At 31.7% G+C, this 20,098-nt stretch overlaps 1 protein-coding gene across 1 annotated transcript; it reads right to left on the reverse strand.

The window, feature by feature from the left end:
- Positions 1-712: 712 nt before the first annotated feature.
- Positions 713-15,334, reverse strand: LOC123667477 (irregular chiasm C-roughest protein-like). Its single transcript, XM_045601372.1, has 4 exons — positions 15,265-15,334; positions 13,270-13,419; positions 905-1,050; positions 713-739 (listed from the first exon to the last, which is right to left on the reverse strand). Exons 1-4 carry the CDS (start codon positions 15,332-15,334, stop codon positions 713-715), a joined length of 393 nt encoding a protein of 130 aa, XP_045457328.1.
- Between the last annotated feature and the right edge of the window lie 4,764 nt (positions 15,335-20,098).

The raw sequence follows: 20,098 nt of genomic DNA on the forward strand, positions 1-20,098 counted from the left end.
CAATTTACAAAATAAAGGTCTTATCGATTAGAAGCAATACGAATTCCCTTCACGAGTATTAGTAAAGTCTCAATCGACAATAAATACCAATATCATCGATACATCAAGCGCATCCCTCAAAAACCTATCAAGGCAACCCTTCAACCGCCATAAACCGAGATCCCAGACATATCTGACCCGTTTGATTCATCTGGGGTTAAGCTTCCACATAAAAACTTTCTTACGCATCGCCCCGAACAAGATTTTTCGCTTAGGTAATGCTTATTGAGAATTTTTTTCGCTTTTTTTCTTCATACTCCGTTTTGTTTTCATAAAGGGTAATGCTTTGTTTGTGTTTTCAAGAGATCACTCGATAATCCACGTGTGATAAATCAAGCGAAGTTTTTTATCGATATACAAATTATCGCTACTCACGAGAAGACCACCACAACGTATTGTAAAAAATTTAGGAATTATAAAACTTTTCATTTTTATTAATTTATATATGTATATGATACCTACCTTAATTTGTATTGGATGACATCATTTGCAGTGGCTGTCAACTTTTTTGATCAATTACTCATTTTTTGTGTTCAATAATTTTATAACAATTTGATGACACTGGCTTATACTACACACTCTTACATAACCTATTTAAATGTGTATGTATATTTAGACGAAAGATAATCTATATTAATTAAAATAATTTTCTAATGCTGTTGCTGGACCAATTTTAGCCGTTCTTCGTAGCAGGTTCATACTGAATGAAAATTTAGAAAAACCGGAAAATTTCTTAAACGCACAACTATTAAAACGTCATACATTTGACAGTTCACAAGATAGAACAAATTGGTTAGTTTAGCCTACGTAAAGTATATAAGTAGTACTTACATATGACGGTCAAAGACGCATTCGCCCGTATAACCTTGTGCATCTGAGCTGGACCAACTTGACATTGATACTCGGCATCGTCTTCTAGAGTCACATTCACTATCCTCAAATTGTAGACCCCGTGGCGTCTGTCACCGAACATGGTGTACCTTGGGTAGCCGGGTATAACTGACGAGTATCCTGCAAAGATAGCAAATATTAAATAAATATATAAAATTACACACACTACCATGTATTTAACATAATCACGCATATGTACTCTTTTGTTTATTATTATAGAAGTATAGTCTTTGACAACAGAACCTTAATAATGATCAAACTTATAATTTAAATTAAGTTAATTATGGTCAAATTTCGATCACTGGGCGACCACTAGTATTGATAATTTAATTTCAGAAAAGACATAATAAGAAATTTACGTTGTAATACAGCTTGTTAATAACAGATGGCGCTGATAGCGATTAGTTTTACATTGCTTTTGTAACATCATTTCATCAAATAGCATTTCTATTTATTGTCCCAATCGTTAGTCTTTCTATCAATCTGTGACTGCTTTGTGTCCACTCTCTCTGTCATCTATACAAATAAACAAAATTGGAGTATCTGTTTGTAATATTAAAATAACCGCTTTTACTAAATGCATGGTACAGATACCAAAATAACATTTAACTAAACCAGAATTTTTTTTTAACTCCACGAGAACGAAGTCGCGGGCACAGCTAGTAAGCTAACAGCTAGTTATATTCAGCATTCAAACTCTGATGAAACTAGTTTCGTGTCAAAATTAAATAATTTGAACGTTTGTTATTACAAATATAAAATTTTAAATGTATATTTGTTACTAAATCATGACAGAAGAACTGGATGAGATTCGGTACAGAGATAAGAATGTCTGGTAATAATCACAAGCTTACTTTATATAACGAAAATATTTATGGTTCCTGTTGAATAGATAAATAATAAAGTTACGAACAAAGGCTAGTTAAATATAAAAAATTCAATTGACGGCTACAATTTTTGGTACTTTCAGCTTTTTTGCTGTGTGCTTATGTAAGTAAAAATACGAACAATTCGTTACACAAAATATTGATATTACGTTATAGTTATTAGCTTAGATTATATGATCTTTTTATTTAATAATTACAATATGTATAACTAATGCAATAGTACTAACAATAAATACAAATAAAAACGAAATAAAAGATACAGTCAATACTCGTTCCAATAAAAGAGTTTTGAGACGAAGAGTGAGACGATATTTTTTTTTTCCGTCAACAATTCTGACTGCCAAAGATTTCTCTAAATCACTGTAATTAAGGAGATGATAGGATTATACGGAGAATTTAATTTCATTCAACTCAATTATCCCACTTTCGTTGAAATGTCTTGTCAATCAAGGTATTATTAGGTCCGTTTTTAAGGCTAATTTTAATCATCGATTCGGGATTTCAAGTCTATCCAACGAATCCCTGAGATTACCGAATTCAGTACTGAATATCATAGATGTATAAATTCTAATTAACTTGCTGATCTTATTTATGATATTTTTAAATGTATTTTTATTACAAATGACAAAATTGACATAAAACAGAAAAAAAATGGATGATGCTTGACTAACATTGAATCCATCGCTAACAATTGAGTTTGAAGTAATATAAACAAAAGTTTTGAAGTAAAAATAAAATACTATACAAAAAAAAGTAAAATCTAAAATTCACAAAAGCCTATTGTTGTTTTTAATTTAATTATCTTTACAAAAATATGTTCACCGAAACATGTCATTGGCTCTTTCATTTTTATTGTTTTATAGTTATTGTTTGATATCAATGCTAAAATCAAAAAATTTGCTTTTGCCTGAATACGGCTATAACATCACTTGGTAAAAGTAGTGCTTGTCATGTGGTCTCATTTAAATTTAATTGAAATCTAATAAGTACTTTTTGAGTTCTCTTAAAATTAGTATTTACTTGATTATTTTGTTCGTCTACCTAAATTGTATTACTGGGCGATGTGATTGAAGTCGGTATTTTTTTCGTTTGCGAGCAAACAATTATTATATACAGGTACATATATTTATATTTTTTCGATGTAAAATCGATTTAAAATTAGTTTTTTAGCCCACTTGCATTAAAAATAATTTATATTTGATACAAGATTAACTTTTCGACCATTTTTGGTCTATTGTAATATAAAAATACTAAAAGATTCTCGACCTAAATTCTCCTTGCACAAGTCCAGTTCAAACAGGTCCATTTTTTGTTCAATTTTAACACGGAATAATAATAACACGGAATTTTCTAGAATTTCCAGCACATTTTTCTAGAAAGTTCTTTTCGTTATCGACGCTATAACTCTTGAACTACGGTGTTAAATTATTCATTCCATTAAAGATTTTATGGTTATCACCGAGAAGCAATTACATGCTAACTGGTAATTTTTATTCCGTAACGCAATTAATGTTCAAGTTTGGTGGAATCCTCGATCGATTAAAAGATTTATCTGTTCGATAACGTTGAGAGTTTCTTTTAGAAAATCAATATTATATACTGTAATAGTTTTTAAGTATTAGGCAAAAATAGTGCTATATATATATGTATCTCTCTTTTCTAGAACAACAATCTACAGCATGCTTAAATGGCAAGTTTTTTTTATTCGCTTTACAATTCGTTACTTTAATGAGATACAGGATTGAAAGTTTAAGACCTTAATACTCAAAAAGAAACACTATTATCAAAGTAAACGGCACTTGGTAATTGAATAGACCGGCTTAAGGTCAAAATTGTTTTGTGAAGTAAATACGTTTGCCCAAAAGTATTCACACGAAGTCTACAACCAAAAAAAGAAAAAAAAAAACATAAAACATCCCATACTTTTAATTTAAAGTTTAAAAGGTCCATGTGAAACGAAAAGAGGAAAAATGTCCAATAGACATAACGAAAATGTTTTACTGTAAATGAAAATCACAGATAGATTAAAAAACTATGCCTCCTGACCCACAGTCGAGTTTGTTACAAAAGGCCACAAAGATCGACATAATCTGGTCGTGGTCAACTATTTAGCTGGAATTTTTTTACCAGATGAATTAAACTACGCCAACTAAAAGTTACATTTGTCCACGCATCGTTGCTCGGCACTCTGGACGCAGCGTAAAATCGCATAACCTACCCAATTCTTTTTTGAAACTGACTTCGTAAAGGCCGCATACCTGAAACGATGGGCATAAAATTTGAGGAATTTGGAACAGTTTTTAGACTTTCACAGCCTAGTAGAGATGAATGCACGTCTTTCAATTATACTCTGTGACTTTTTTAATGTTCTATAAAGTAATAAAACTTTTGATTCATTTTATTTATGACACGCGGAACGAATAAAAGTACAGACTTTTTTCGCGAAAGGAAGTCTGAAAGACTTCGCTACTTAGCGACAAAATATTTGTGTGTCTGTTGCTAAGTTTCTTTTTGATCGAATTTCGTCATTTCAAAATTTTTCGTAGCGTACAATAAATTATATACTGCGCTAATTTTGTAAAAATGTCAAAACAGAATGTTTCGTTATACGCAACTAATTGTCAAAATTCCGGGTCACAATCGGTGACTAATGTTACAGTGACTACGTTTCTGGAATAATCCAGTTTTCTGATATAATAGGAATATCATATCATCATCAAATATCATCAAAACATATTTTATTACTTCCACTATCGGAATTTATCCTAGTATACTTGATATCAGAAATATTGTTAGATTCCAAAGTATCTCGTAATTTCATTTTTTCTATACAACTAGGTCAGCAAACAGGCGTACGACTCTGATGGTAAGCGATTACCGTAGCTTATAGCCTGCAACATCAGAAGCATTGCAAGCGCGTTGCCGACCCTACCTCTAATCCCCCCCCCCCAAATTTTCTGGTCATTTACACAATTTATGAGAATAGTGTGATTTAAAAGATTTTGATATAGATGAAAAATCATCTTGCTAGAAATATGAAGACGCAAACATATTCTTTGTACGTAGTTTCACACATTGTTATTTTGGCTTCAAATATTAAAATTTATCTGAAATTATGGATGAAAAAAGCAGATTCTTCATTATTCAAGAAGAAATCTTTTGAAGAACCAAATCCAGTTAAATATCTACATTTTCTTTGACAGAAAACATTGTGAGAAGACTTGACATAGTTCGGAAATGATATACATCTGGCGTTTAACAGAAGAAGCAAGTGGAAGATTTGGTTCAAGCTTTCTCCTTTAAAATATAATTTTTAGATAATTATAATTTAGTCGTATAATAAATAATTTCAAATAATTAGAGAGAATAGATCGATTATTATCACTAATATTGTCTGTCTAATAGTGGTTGCCGTATACAATTAATTGCACTAGTCCAATGTGGTTTGGTAAACCCAGTTGACAATCGCATTAATAGCGATATTTCGGACTGTTTGTTGAATATTAAGTGTGAGTAGCAATGCGAATATTTTAGAAGAAACACTAAAGAAAATGGAAAAATAGAGTTTAACTTTAAGAATTCAATCAAAATAAAATATAATTTAAGTCAAGGTTTGTCCATTTTCAAACGACTTCAAAAAGAAGAAAGAGGTTCTTAATTTAGTTGTATTTTTTACGTGTGCTAAATTATCTATTTTTACTAGGTTTACTGATTTTAATGATTATTTTTCAGTTTAAATGGTACTTCTCAAGTTCCATTTAAATTTAATTGAGATCTGACAAGTACTTTTTGAGTTACCCGCCATAATTTCTGTTTAAATGACTATATTTTCGACTACCTTCGTTACATTGTTTATCAATGTACATTAAAATCAGTTTTTTACGCTTGCAAGCTAACACTATTATTTTTAATAGGGACCTCTGTCCGTCCATTTTTTTTTATACAATAAGTAATTACCAACATATCACATACTAAAACCTTTTCCGAAATACGCTGCATCTTATGGTATGAGTATAATTTCGATCACTTCCGTAGCTTTCGCAGTATAGCCGAACAAAAAAACCAGCTCCCCATTTATTAGTATAGATTAGCAACATAAATCACTACTATATTTATAGAGGTATATGAAATTAGAACTTGAAACAAATATAATTTATGACTAATTTTAATGATCAATAACATTTAAGTCCGCCAACCTTCCTCAGCTAATTAACATACATAAATTTCAAAGTCTTTAGTGACAACTTGCCCTGCTAATGTATTCCACGATCTAACCATAAAAAAAAGCTTTTAGGGCAAAGAAATTAGAAACTGTCACAATAAAATATTAGAATACTCAACATTGGATCTCAATATCGAACCAAAAACCTCGAAATATCTTCAAAATCACTTTTATAACTCAAGGGACAAGCAGCGTTTGGATTTATATCGGAAAGCAATTATTCTTAATTTGATTAACAGGATAGAGTGTATCTTGTAAAATTTACTATCCCTTACGTCAAGGGTTACAAATCAAATTAACATTGGTACAAAGTAAAACCGCTATAAATGTACGATAAGATTCAGGTTGTAATATCCCACTGCAGGGTATATACCTCTTTCTCACCGACAGCTTAATGAGCAGGGCAGAATCAGAAGGACAGATATCAAAATTGGCAAGTAATATTTGTAATACTATAAATATATAAGTTGATATTATTTCATTCGAGTATGAGATATTACTCTCATCTCGATGTATAGTGGGTCGAGTGCTAGCCACTTACATTGTACTGACCGCCTCACTAGTGTCATCTGTAAGTGCAGGGTAGCTGCCAAACGATGAGCCAAAATTGCCCATTGAAGAATTGCAGAATGATATAGTAGAGGAATTTAATGGATAAAAAGTCGTAAAACAAAATTAAAGTGAAGTTATATTTGGTGATGATGTAACTTTGAATGATAATAATCTTTTGTTTGTTCTCGAAAAACCGACTTCAATTAGCATTGACAAGTGTACTACAATACGTATTAATAGAGATAACTCAAACTCAACAATAAAATTAAATTTTTATATGTCAGATTAAATAAACAATGTCGCGATTGATAAATTTTTAAAGAATTAAAAGATTACCGAAAAAAAAAAAAAAAAAATAACGCAAAAATTTCGTTTGGAATTCATCAAAATCTTTTAATTATACTTTTCAAGCTGACAACACTTGAATTTCATAACGATAATGGCGGTGATTCCCGTAAAATCGAACATAAAATTATTTTGACGTTTTTTGTAATCCGCTACCTGAAGTGCTTTGGACCCGGCGAATGTATATGTATTTTCCGTGACTCCATCTACATAACGTCTCAATCAATCGCGTCAATGTTCTACGTCGTTTATTTATATAGCCATTGTCTCTCTGATTGGGATGCCTAGTCAAATTCGAATAGGTTCGTTTTCTTTGTTAGAAAATCGATCTCTCTGATTGGGAGCTTAGGTATTTTCGTGACGGAATTTCTAAGGGTATTGTAATGAGTGTTTTTGTTACACGAAAATTCTCTAGTTTTATACAATGTTAGATTACTAATGTAACTCCTTTGATTAATCATTAGGGAACGGTTGAATTAAATTGATAACGCATGTTAAATTAGAATAGATTACGAATAAAAAAAATTATATCCTAAATGGAGAAAAGGTTACGGGTTCATTGATTGCTAGTCGCAAAACATCAGAAACTCAAACTAACCAAAAGCAAACATAGTAAAAATCCGATTTTATATTTAAACCATAGTGCTCATCATGAAAATTTGAAAATTTTTCTTTTTCTTCCAAAGATCCATCAATAGAATGAATATTCACAATTTGTAGTAGAACGTGCAACGTGGGCACTCACACAACGGCATTTGCGAGTTCGAGTGCCTCGGTATGGATATTTGTATTTGCATTAAGATTTCTTTCCAGTTTTATTGTCTGTCCTTGTAGGTCTCCTCATCGTGCCTCGGTGAGCACGTTAAGCAGTCGGTCCTGGTTGTTACCATGGCCAGCTGATAGCGATCGTTACTCATATTAGGGAATATCTCCGCCAACCTGCAGTGGAGCAGCGTGATAGACACCCAGCAATATAATGTTACGGGCTGAATTGAATTATAATAGAACAGAAATTTGAAAATATCAAAATGCATTAAACGTAGCCATGACATAATTGGAAACCAGAAGAGCTCTGAACTAAAATAAATAATTACGAAATTATTCACCCCCTGAAACGGGACCACGAGGTGAATATAAGCTTAGGAAGTTCGTTAATGAAACCTTAGATATATTGAAAGTATATTTAATTAAAATTTATATACATTTCGCCTTTTATATAATAAATCCTGATAAAAGGTCGAGATCGTGAACGAGGTCTAACCTTTTGTGAACTTAATTTATTGATTTATAAGTGACTTATATTGAATTTAGAGCGAGCCAATTCTTCTTTTGTGATTCTGTAATGTTATAAGTAAGGAATCGGTAATAAAACATTCCTTGGCTTTTATCATTTAATTTTCTATTTGTGTAGATTTATTCTATTGTTTTTAACCGACTTCCAAAAAAGGAGGAGGTTCTCAATTCGACTGTATTTTTTTATTTTATTTTTTTATTTTTTATGTATGTTACATCAGAACTTTTGACCGGTTAGACCGATTTCGACAAATTTTGCTTTAATCGAAAGGTGGTGTGTGCCAATTGGTCCCATTTAAATTTATTTGAGATCTAACAACCACTTTTTGAGTTATATCTAATAATGCGTTTTTACTTGACACTTTTTTCGTCGACCTACGTTGTATTATACCGCATAACTTTCTACTGGATGTACCGATTTTGATAATTCTTTTTTTGTTGGAAAGGGGATATCCCTAGTTTGGTACCGCGATAAGGAAACCAGGATCTGATGATGGAATCCCAGAGAAATCGAGGGAAACTCTCGAAAATCCGTGATAGCTTTTTACTGGGTGTACCGATTTTGATAATTTTTAATTTAATCGAAAGCTGATGTTTATCATGTGGTCACATATAAATTTTATCGAGATCTGATAACTACTTTTTGAGTAATATTTGATAACGCGTAGTTGCTTGACTATTTTTTCGTCGATCTACGTTGTATTACTTGTCGATGTAATTGAAGTCGGTTTTTTTTTTCGTTTGCGAGCAAACACAATTATATCGTACACTAGAACCTTTCCCGGCGAACTTTGTACAACCACCTATTTTAAGCGTATATTTCGATTTTTTTCTTCTTTTATTTTTTATATTTTTATTGTATAATTCTGATAATAACACAAAAATAAAGAATTTTCCAATCTGAAACGGTATTTTAAAAGTTATGCGCGTACATGCATTTCCATAATTTACTATTATTTATGCTTACATACTCCTTCTCATATCTGGAAAAAGAGGCCCGCCCAGCGGTGGTGGATGTAACAGGCTCAATCGTGATATTTACATGAATAAAAGTACATCATATATCTGTAATTTTTTTTTTTGATAAAAATAGAAAAAAAATAATGGTTATTAGTAGACATTAAAAATACACGAATTTCTAATAGCTACATGAATTATATATTTTGCACAATAAATTCGTTATTGGTGATTTTTAAATTAAATAAAATATTTAAATTATTGAGAATATACGTTTATCATATAGGTGACGCCTGAAATAAATAAATTTTGAATTTGGAATACTTTTATTCTATTGTAATGATTAATGGGATTGAGTTAACAAATTAAATTGAAATATTTGTAGCGTTCTTAAGGTTTCTTCTATTAAACAAAATAGAAAGGATAAGGTTAAATCATTCGTTCATAAAATGGATCCGGAGGTCACAGGATCAAACCCAGACAAATGTCTTTAGCAAAGGTCGTACAAGTCCTTTTTCCAACGCTTAAGTTCTATTTATATTTCTACTCACGTAGTAAGGCGATGAAAATATTGTATCATCTACATGTTTCAAAAGACAAACTAAGGTTATTCAATACACTAATTTTATATAAAAAGATCACATCACTAAATTGTTGAAAAACTACGCTAAATAATGCTTCAGGCTACTAATATCCTACTGTTGGGCATATGCCTCTTTTCCCATGTAGGAGAAGGACCAGAGCCACGCTGCTCCAATGCGGTTTGGCGGATATATTATCTACTATGAGTAAAGATCGCTATCAGCTGTATATGATAACAACCGATGGCTTAACGTGTACTCCAAGTCACGGCGGGGAGACCCACAAGGACTACACAAACACTCAGACCACGGCAAACATCTGTATGTGGAATACAAATGTTTGTCATGTGCGGGGACCGAACCCGCAGCCGCCAGCGCAATAGCAACAAACCCGTGCTGTGACCGTTTCGCTAACGCGTCGCTAAATAAAGTTTGGATATTTCTGATTTTAAGAAATAAATAACTTTTTTGTTCTTAAACAAAAAAAAAACTGACTTTAAATATGCATTGGAATGACACAAAACTTATTTCTCAGACCTCGACCAAATTTAAGTTAGGCCTCAAAATAAGCACGAATTTTTTTATACAATAATTGAGTTAGCTAGCAAACGAAAAAAACCGACTTCAATTACATCGACAAGTGATACAATATAGGTAGGCGAAAAAATAGTCAAGTAAATACGCATTATCAAAGATTACTCTAAAAGTTGTAATCAGATCTCGATGAAATTTAAATGTGACATTATGATAAATAAACATCGGCTTTCGATTAAATAGAAAATCATCAACATCGGTACATCCAGTATAAAGTTATGCGGGTTTTCGATGGTTTCCCTCGATTTCTCTGGGATCCCATCATCAGATCCCGGTTTCCTCATCATGGTACCACACCTGAGATATCTCCTTTCCAACAAAAAAAAAAATAATTATCAAAATCGGTTCATAAACGACAAAGTTATCCCCGAACACACAAAAAAAATATATACGGTCGAATTGAGTAACCTCATCCTTTTTAGAAGTCGCTTAAAAAATAATCATCAAAATCGGTACACCCAGTAAAAAGTTAACGCGGTAATACAATATAAAAAAATAGATACAACTGAGAATATTCTACGTTTTTTGACTACTACTGTACTACAATATGTAAATTTTATTAAAGTATCCCTAGAACTGTAGAAATTATTTTTTTTTCTTCTTTAGAATCTAATAACTTAAAAGTATGAATGAAGATGTAAAACTAATATTTCTTCAAAACAAAAGGAAGCACCAAAATTTGATTTAGTTCGTAGTTAACATTTCACAAAATTCTTTGCCAAATGACCAAAAGAAAATTTTGTTCTTTTCAAGGCACTTTTTATCTCTGAAGATATCTCCATTTATTTTTTATCTCCTGACCAACGTCACTCGTTAAAGCTTTTGACACTTCATTAATCAAAACCACGCCCTAATATTTTTCTTCCTTAAGATAAATTCTGAGGAATCGACTGCTTAATTCAGAAACTTATTTCTGATTCTGAATATTCTTGAAGACCTTGGTTTCAATTATATTGAAAAAAAAAGGCTCTCACTTTCATGTACATGAATGTTTTAGGAAAATATATCTAAATTTTGGGTGAAAGTTACGTCTATACATAGTAACAAATCCCATTTTCCTTCAATGCATAGTTTAACAACGCCTTTACCGATTTTGTTCACCTCTTTTTAAGTTTCCTAACACTTTGTTGAAGTTTTTACAGATTAAAAAAATAAGTAAGTTGTACAAAATATTCTGAATTATAACAGAATATAATTATAAAAGTTTTGTTCAAATTAGACCGATTGCTAGACACGATAATGTTTATTGGGTTAGCTGTGTCCAAATGAATATTACATTATAAATGGTCGTGGTTTAGACGACACTAAAATTTTTAAAGAGTTAGAGAGAGAAAGAGTTTAGAGAATATTTAAGATTGCAGAAATCATACCGATGGGATCAACCAGAATATACTAAGTATTCATACGGTCTCCGAAATTCTACTGAGGTTGTAATCTCTACCACACCGATCAATCTCCTCCGTGTCTTCTCCTTTCTACGTGACATTGAGGAAATCATCCGTGCTATTTTAGCACGATTGGAAGCCATTAATCCAAATGAATGAATGAGGTTGTGTACTTAAGTGATGATTGCGAGAGTAGCAAAGTTTAACATTACTTAAGATCATGATTAATAGACAAAAGATAGTTGATAGGAATAGACATTACTTATAATAAAAATTGTAATTGATGACATGAAAATTCAAAAAAACCTACTTCAATTTACATCGACAAGTTATAAAATGACAACATAATCAACGTATATAATCGAAAATTGGAGTTGACTGATACACTACTTGTTAGATCTCACTCAAATTTAAACGAAACCACACGACACGTCAGCACACAGCACCAGCTATCGAATAAAAAAAACTTTTAACAGAAACATGAAAAATGTTACATCAAAAAGTTAAAAAAAGTTTTAAAAATTTTGATTGGTTAAAAAAGTTTATCAAAAAACACCAAAAGTCCGTCAAAAGCAGCGTTAATGCTGCTATAATAAGAAAAGAATGGGCTTAAGTAGCGAAATCAAGATAACCAAGTGAAATTTCCACTAATAGTAGATAAGAAAGTACGTACTGTATCAACACACTTTAAGCTGATTATTTCAAAACTCAATTACGCGTTAATGGATATTTGAAGATACACAGACAGCAGACGTTAGACGAAATTTCAACTTTCGAAATGATACATCATTTCTGGATTCTTGGAAACCGCTGAATATCGTTCCCTTAACTTTTAATTTGTATACGCTTCGAAAACTTTCAACAAAACAAACATTTTTTCTTTTTTGTTTAATTAGTTTTAAAGCTTTTATAAATAATAAAACTTTACAATAATTATTTCCTTTCGAATTAACTTACAAAAGATTTTTTCGACTCGCTGATTACCAAAGAAACTCACCACGGCTATAGTATCATCAATACTTGCGATATTTACCCTGAATGCAATAGGTCAACTCTGTCAACCCCAATAAAAATCTAGTGGATTCTTTTCACTTTTTCTTTCACTTGCCTCTTCTAAGTGGATATTAAAAATTTGATTGAACTCCAACTCTCTAGTTTAATGGCATTCGCTGATGCCATAAGCGCACAGATGATTACTCCAATCTCACATAGAAGGAAAATACATGGAGGATATTGACTGATATGGTTATCTTCGTTAATGTAAGAAAGAAATAAGAAATATTTGTATTTTAGTTAAGAACGATATTTTTATTTAACAACTTAACAGTTATAGTTGCTAGATCCTTATGAAATGACATACACAAAGACACCGTTTATGCATCGTCTTAGAATATTACATATGCTTTCTGAAATTGCACTTTATCTCGTTGCAAGACAGACTATGGCAGTATGGCCTTAAATTCTATACTAATTTAAGACAGGTTGTACCAGAATCTTGAAATCAGTAATTGTTGTAGTCTTACCTAAAGCGAATCCATCCTTAGCCCATTGGACTTGGCCAGCCAAGTTCCCAATGGCACATTCTAGTACAGCCTCCGAACCTTCTTGTACTCGAAGGCTTTTTGGTGGTACTCGAAAATATTGTTGCTGGAAACAGTTGGCCGCAGTGAGTGCTGGAACAAGACATTTTTTTAATTAAAGATTTGTTTATATGACTATTTAAATTATTGATTCTTGCTGTTTCTTGTCTACTTAGCAGAATCTACATTCTGAATCGGCGGTAGCTTTGCATTGCATCTAGCCTGTAACATCCCACTGCTGAGCATAGACCTTTTTCTCCGAGGAGAAAAAATGGAGCAGGTAAAATGACGATTAAAAAGTATTTTCGAAGCCTATTAAAATAATTAATTTTTGATTTTGATTTAATGTCATTAAAAATAATTATTTTTGACAATATATACAAAATATAATTTGATATCGATCAGATCACTTATAAAGTTTTTTAGTTAGGCAATGGAGGGCACAACACAAATACTCACATTTTGTTGTTACGAGACAAACTATCGATTGCACTGTAATTATCTGTTGTAGATAATCCGGTTTCGATAATTCTCTATGAGAAAAATCTAAAAACAGCAAAACTACTTTTTTGATAAGGTATAAAATATGATTTGATCTAGAGTAGATCGTTTTTAGAGTTTTTCGTATATGACATATAAACTATAAACTGGATAATTTTTGTTACTACAAGTACTAAAAAACTTGCAAAAAGTTGACAAAAAATTCGTATCAAAGAACATATTAATAATTTATCATTGTAGGCTATGAAGAACCTTGATATAACGCACTATAAGGGAGAGGAGGGTAAAAAGGGTGACATCGCACCTGTTAACTAATAAGGTAATAAAGGTTTAGATTTTGTTCGTTTATATGTAAATGGTATTATTATAAGAAGCTATGAGTTTTATTTTGAAAAATATTTTTAAATAGAAAGCTATTTAACAGAAAATAAAATAGGCTATAAATATCACGATTCACGTTAAAGAATAATAGGCTACATAATTTTTGATTTTGTTAATCGTTTAGAAAGTAGTAAATCGTTTCGAAATTTATTCCGACAGTTTGTGAGTCTATAAACAATATGTGAAATGAAACATCTAAACTAATATTTACTAGAGAAAAACTAAAAAACTAGAAATAGTTTACGAGTAAATGCACTAATCTTAAAAACTCGATTCGAATTGAAAAAATCTTTTTGTGTTGAATAGCCAGCCCATTTTGCTTATGAAGGCTATGGGCCATTTTCTCAAATTAACGCGTACGAACCCGCTCGACACAGCAAGTGATATTGTTTTTTTAACAACCTTGGCTTCGTGTAAAAATATGTGCGCTCGTTAAAATTATTTATATTACATAAGAAAAACTAGTATGGAATGGAAGCAATAATCCTTTGAAAGCTATGTCAAGATTTCGCAGCAAAAAATCGACCAGACTTCCTGACTCCGGAGGAAGTCACCAGACAAGATATTAATAAATCCTAACCCGACAAAAAGTATACCAACGACAGTTTTAATCACTTTATAACACAAGAGAGCGACACAAGCGTTTGTATATATATAAGTTATTAAATTCAAGTCACTGACTTGAATATACATACCCAGATGTGCATGAAATAAGCAGACAATTACTGATTTAATACAAAATAGATCAGAGGTTATATTAATTTAGGCATATCAAAAAAAAAAAAAAAAAAAAATGTAGCTAATTTTAAATTTGGAAACGACAAATCAATAGGTCTGTTTATCTTCGTGTGGGTAAGCTTTTGCTTCAGGATCTTCTCCCACAATGATTGTTTATTTATTTAAAGATACTCGAGAAACACACATTGATTCTTACACATGAGTTACATTTTGAAGACAAAAACAAAACATGTGATGAAGACAAGATGGCGGTTGTTACAATTTTTTTAAGTTCTGAAAAAAATTACACTTTTATATACTAGTGACTAGAAAATATACTCGGAATATTTTTCTGCGTCGTGCATGTAACTCTCATGACAATGTGCTTGGAGACCTTGAGATGTTTCATATTAATTTAAATAGGTTTAAATTTCTTACGAAGAATGTTTCTCGATGACATTATTTTGTCTTTGTTTTTAATTATAGTTCTCTTTTTAATTTTATTCATTTTTTAATTTTACCATTCAGTTTACTATTTTTACCATTTTTTTTTATTATTTTTTTTTATATGAAGACTTATCTTTAATAAACCCTATGTCTTCATGATGAACATAAAAAAAAAACTGATTAATCATCAGTTGAGTTTGGGTCTAGATAGTTTGATCCGTTGTGAATATGTGTATAAGGTTTCTGATGAAAAAAGGTTTTAGCTTATTAACAGTTACTTATCTCGAGCCAGATGTTCCACAAAGGCGTAGATAATGAGTTTATGGCGTACAATTGAAAATCTGCCCTCAGGGACAGATCGCATACATTCCACATTGATTGGATTGGAAGAACGAGAAAATTTTCGTTTTCAACGAATTGACATTATTTCTCGTGACAGGAAAATAGACGAGTTTCCCCTCAAAATAAAAGACCAAAGTTTATCCGAAAAAATTGCTTACTATTTCTGATTTATTTATTACTATAAAGTGACAAATATTTCTGTGATTGAATCATTTTTCCAATTTTTCCTGAGATAAAACTATTTCAATCATATTTCCTAAATAATAAATAGCCGATACATTGAAAGTTCCTTAACGAAGAGGATTTTCAGACTACAACAAGAAAATAAAAACCGGAATTCGCCAGGATAAAGTCGGAAAATTACTAACCTAATTTTAAAAGTCTATCATTTATGTTCTACATAAAGCTACCACAGGTTCTGAATTCGCAATTCGTACAAAAAGATCTAGTAATTCAATTATTGCTCTTTTTCATTTCAGTGTACTCATTTGCCGCGAAAAAGTCTTTGGTTATAAAGCATCGACCACAACCTGTAATCTTTGATTCAAATCTTGAATATCATTACGTTTAATTAAATGATAAAGACACAGTATTAAAAGCAATATCCTGCTGATTTTTGATCAAAATACATCGTGGGAAATTTGTGAAATTTCTGAAGACCAAGTAAGTAAGTAAGTAAAAATAAGTAAGTAAGAAAGTTAATTTAAAGTACATTTGTCAATCCAGTAAGACAGCATAGCAGATTAAGCCATCAGTGCCCAATAGGAAAATTTTCGTAACAATAAAGTATTCAAATTGTTGTCATTTGTAGACTAAGCAACGTATTCAATTAACATCAGAAAGAATACGCGATGCGTCCCCAACGGATTTACCTTCCTGAAAATATACCAAAAAAAAAAAATCGTATCGCTCCTAACATAATTCCATGCATATTTATATGAGCGTTACTTACGAGTTCCACTCACGTTTTCTTTTGAGAGCACTTAGCCCACATGAGGGGTCGTACGTTCTGCATAGTCTTGTTTTATGTATCGTTGCTGTATATCTTCTTTTAATTTAGGGTTAAATACGTTTTTGGGTAAGTAGCTTTGATTGAAATTGGTAATGTGACTGAAATAAGAAATGCAGAGCTAAGACATTTGAGTTTCTTTATAGAAGATATGTCTGATATCTTTATTGTGAAATAACTCAAATATATACATCAAAACGTATATTTACACTTTCTAATTAATGGACACGAGATAAAGATTACACCAAAGGAAACTTCCCTTTCATGAACAGAAAGGGAACAATGGCACCATGAAAATGAAAAAAAAAAAATATATATATATCAAAAGGGATCTCAAATTGAGACAAGACACGGCAGAAACGAAAGTACTTTCAAAGTTGTATTTGTGAATAGAAATTTTAAAGAAAAAGTAAAATATCCTTATCAAAGCGAGTAAGACAAAAGGCAGCATGGCGGAGTGAGCGGGACAAAAAACGTGATTTCTCGAAGGAGAGACAAAGACCACTTCATCGGCTAATACGATACGAGCAAGTGGCTTCCGAGTGTTCTTATAAGGCGACGCGACAAACTCTACAGAGGTGAATGCTCCTGGCGGTTTTTGTGGCGCAAATCAAAAGATTTTTACGTAAAATAAAAAAAAATATATATCAAAATTCTATTTTTATCGAGTAAGCACAACATTTTTAGCACACACTGTATATATGAGTAAAATATTTTATGCCAGTGTTTTTGTGAAAACCTATGATTAAATCTTCAAGTTTTTTTTTTTGCTAACGTTTTATCGTTTGTATTTTGTATTTTTGCGTGGCATAAATTTCCTTATTATAAAATTATTTAATAAATACTTTGTTGTACTTTAGCAGCTTGTACAATTAGTGTTACTGAGCATATGACTCTTCTAAAAAAGAATACCGTTAGAGCTTAATACACAACATTACTTTACTATACCTACTGTCAGGTTATTTTAACTTAACTGAACTGCGTTAAAACAGCCTACACGCGTCCCAAAGCTGGGCAAAGACAAAACGAAAAAAGGGCAAAAAGTCCCCTATAACGGAAAGGGAGTCAAGTTTTAACTCTAGTAAGTCGGAAATGTCTTCCAAACCTTCTCGATGCTATCTTTAATCCCAAAGCGTTTCCTAATAAAGGAAAATTAAATAAACATTCGACGAGTCACCCCCTCGAGGGGTGCGACTCGGGGATATATCTTTAAACGGCTTAGTTTATGGTTAAATTCAACCTGTCATGAAGGAATGGTTAAGGAAAAATATATTTATTATTGCGACACATTTTCAGTACCATATATACAAGTTGAAGGTTTTCATCACTTCAGCCTATCGCAGTCCACTGCTGAATATAGGCGCTGCTACCCTTCTTTGAACTGTGTATTTCAAAGCTAGCAGTTGGATGGTTATTCCGCCATCGGTCGGCTTTTAAAGTTCCAAGATGGTAATGGAACTATGTTATCCCTTAGTTGCCTCTTACGACACCCACGGGAAGAGGGGCTATATTCTTTGCTGCCGTAACCAAACAGCCCATTTTAAAATCACATACATAAATATTGATTCCTAATTAGAATTTCGTCTGGTAATGGAACTGTGTTATCCCTTAGTCGCCTCTCACGACAGCCACGGGAAGAAAGTGGGTGGCTATATTCTTAATTACCGTAGCCACACAGATTAGGGTTGAGGGTTTTAGTTATATAATACTACTAGTAAGGCCTTGCGATTTCGTCCGCCTTAATTTGAAGAAAAAACGTACTAAAATATTATATAGCCTATAAGCTAGCCTTTCTTGGATAATGGACTATCCGACACAAAAATTCTCTCCATTCTACCGAAGAAGATTTTCGACGATCTTCTGTTTATGTAAAAAAATTAATTATAACGTGAAGTATTTAAGCCTACTCTAATCCTTCTTAGTAAATAAATTATTTCATCAAAAAAGGATTTTTAATTGGACAAAGAGCTTTAATTATCGGATCATACAACTCCAGTGATCAAAGCCTTCAAATTACTTATAAGTTAAATTAATTAAAACTTTTATATTGAAAATTTTAAATTAATAAGTATGTAGGTATGTGTAGTACTTGAAGAGAATTAATTAATTTAAAAATTAATATCAACAGGACAGTAAATCGTTTTTTTAAGTCTACTTGAAAAAGGAAATTTTTGTTTTTTAATATCGATGGAATGTTAATATTCAAATTTTCAAAATTTCCAAAAAAAAAAAATTAATATTATAATATTGTCTCAAAAATGATTATAAAGAAAGATTTACAAATAAAATCAATATTGAAACTAAAAATATGTAAGTTATGTTACAATTGAACTTAAACATATCACGAGAGGACATATAAATGAGATAAATACATTTTTTATACAAGGTGGGCAACCAAGCGTACGGCTCACCTGGTGGTAAGCGATTACCGTATCCTATAGAAGCCTGCAATACTACAAGCATGACAAGCGCGTTGCCGACCCTAACCCCAATCCCCAGGAACTCTGGTCACCTTACTCACTACAGAAACACAACACTAGCTTGAAAGCAGTATTATTTAGCTGTGATCTTCTGAAAGGTCGAGGTACGTCCCCAGGCAGAATGTTCCAGATTTTAAGCAGGTTATAATATATCCTACTGTGCCCTACCTCGGTTAATTAATGACATCATTATGTTAACTAATAAGTAATACACAAAGGGAATTATAATTTTAATTAATCCTTTATCATAATATAGGCTGTTCCCCATATAATGAATCTAATCACAAATTACGATCATACTGTTAGAATAATCACTCAACGTTGCCCTTAAGCAAAGTATCAACATGATAATCTAAGGAATGAAACTTCACAAATTGAAGATTAACTCTGCTTATATATAATTATATTAATTTGATTGATAATAATATAATAATGAATGTGTTTATGATTATATTATTTTGGTTTTACTGTTGAAGTGATTACTCTGACACGTATTGTGTTGTAGTAGTGCACATGTGATTTATTTTGAATATTGCTATCTTCCACAAAATTTCGACAATAATACTGTTTTCAAGCAATGTTTTGTTATTATGGTGAGTATGGTGACTAGTGCTCCTGGTGGGGACTAGGTGTAAGGTCGGCAACGCACTTGCCATGCTTCTGGTGGTGCAGGCGTCTATAAGCTACGGCAATCGCTTACCATCAGGTGAGCCGTACACTTGTTTGGCAACATTGTTGTATAAAAAATATATCTAGTTAGATATAAATGTGTAGTTTAAAGATTAAAAAGGTTTAAAATATTTGCTGGCAAACGCCGAAACTATTCCGAAAGTGAAAATACGATACAAAAAAAGTCCACACAGATAGCGTTTTCAAATCCCGGATTTAGCCGGCG

The sequence above is a fragment of the Melitaea cinxia genome, chromosome 28, assembly GCF_905220565.1.
Source record: "Melitaea cinxia chromosome 28, ilMelCinx1.1, whole genome shotgun sequence".
Lineage (NCBI taxonomy): Eukaryota > Metazoa > Arthropoda > Insecta > Lepidoptera > Nymphalidae > Melitaea > Melitaea cinxia.

Excerpts from the sequence above, each read along its gene's own strand:
- LOC123667477 (XM_045601372.1), bottom strand. The coding sequence starts at position 15,334 with ATGAAACATCTCAAGGTCTCCAAGCACATTGTCATGAGAGTTACATGC. Across the intron at positions 13,420-15,264 it reads GACGCAGAAAAATATTCCGA|CACTCACTGCGGCCAACTGT; the intron begins GTATATTTTCTA and ends GTCTTGTTCCAG. Across the intron at positions 740-904 it reads GTCCAGCTCAGATGCACAAG|TATGAACCTGCTACGAAGAA; the intron begins GTTATACGGGCG and ends ATTTTCATTCAG.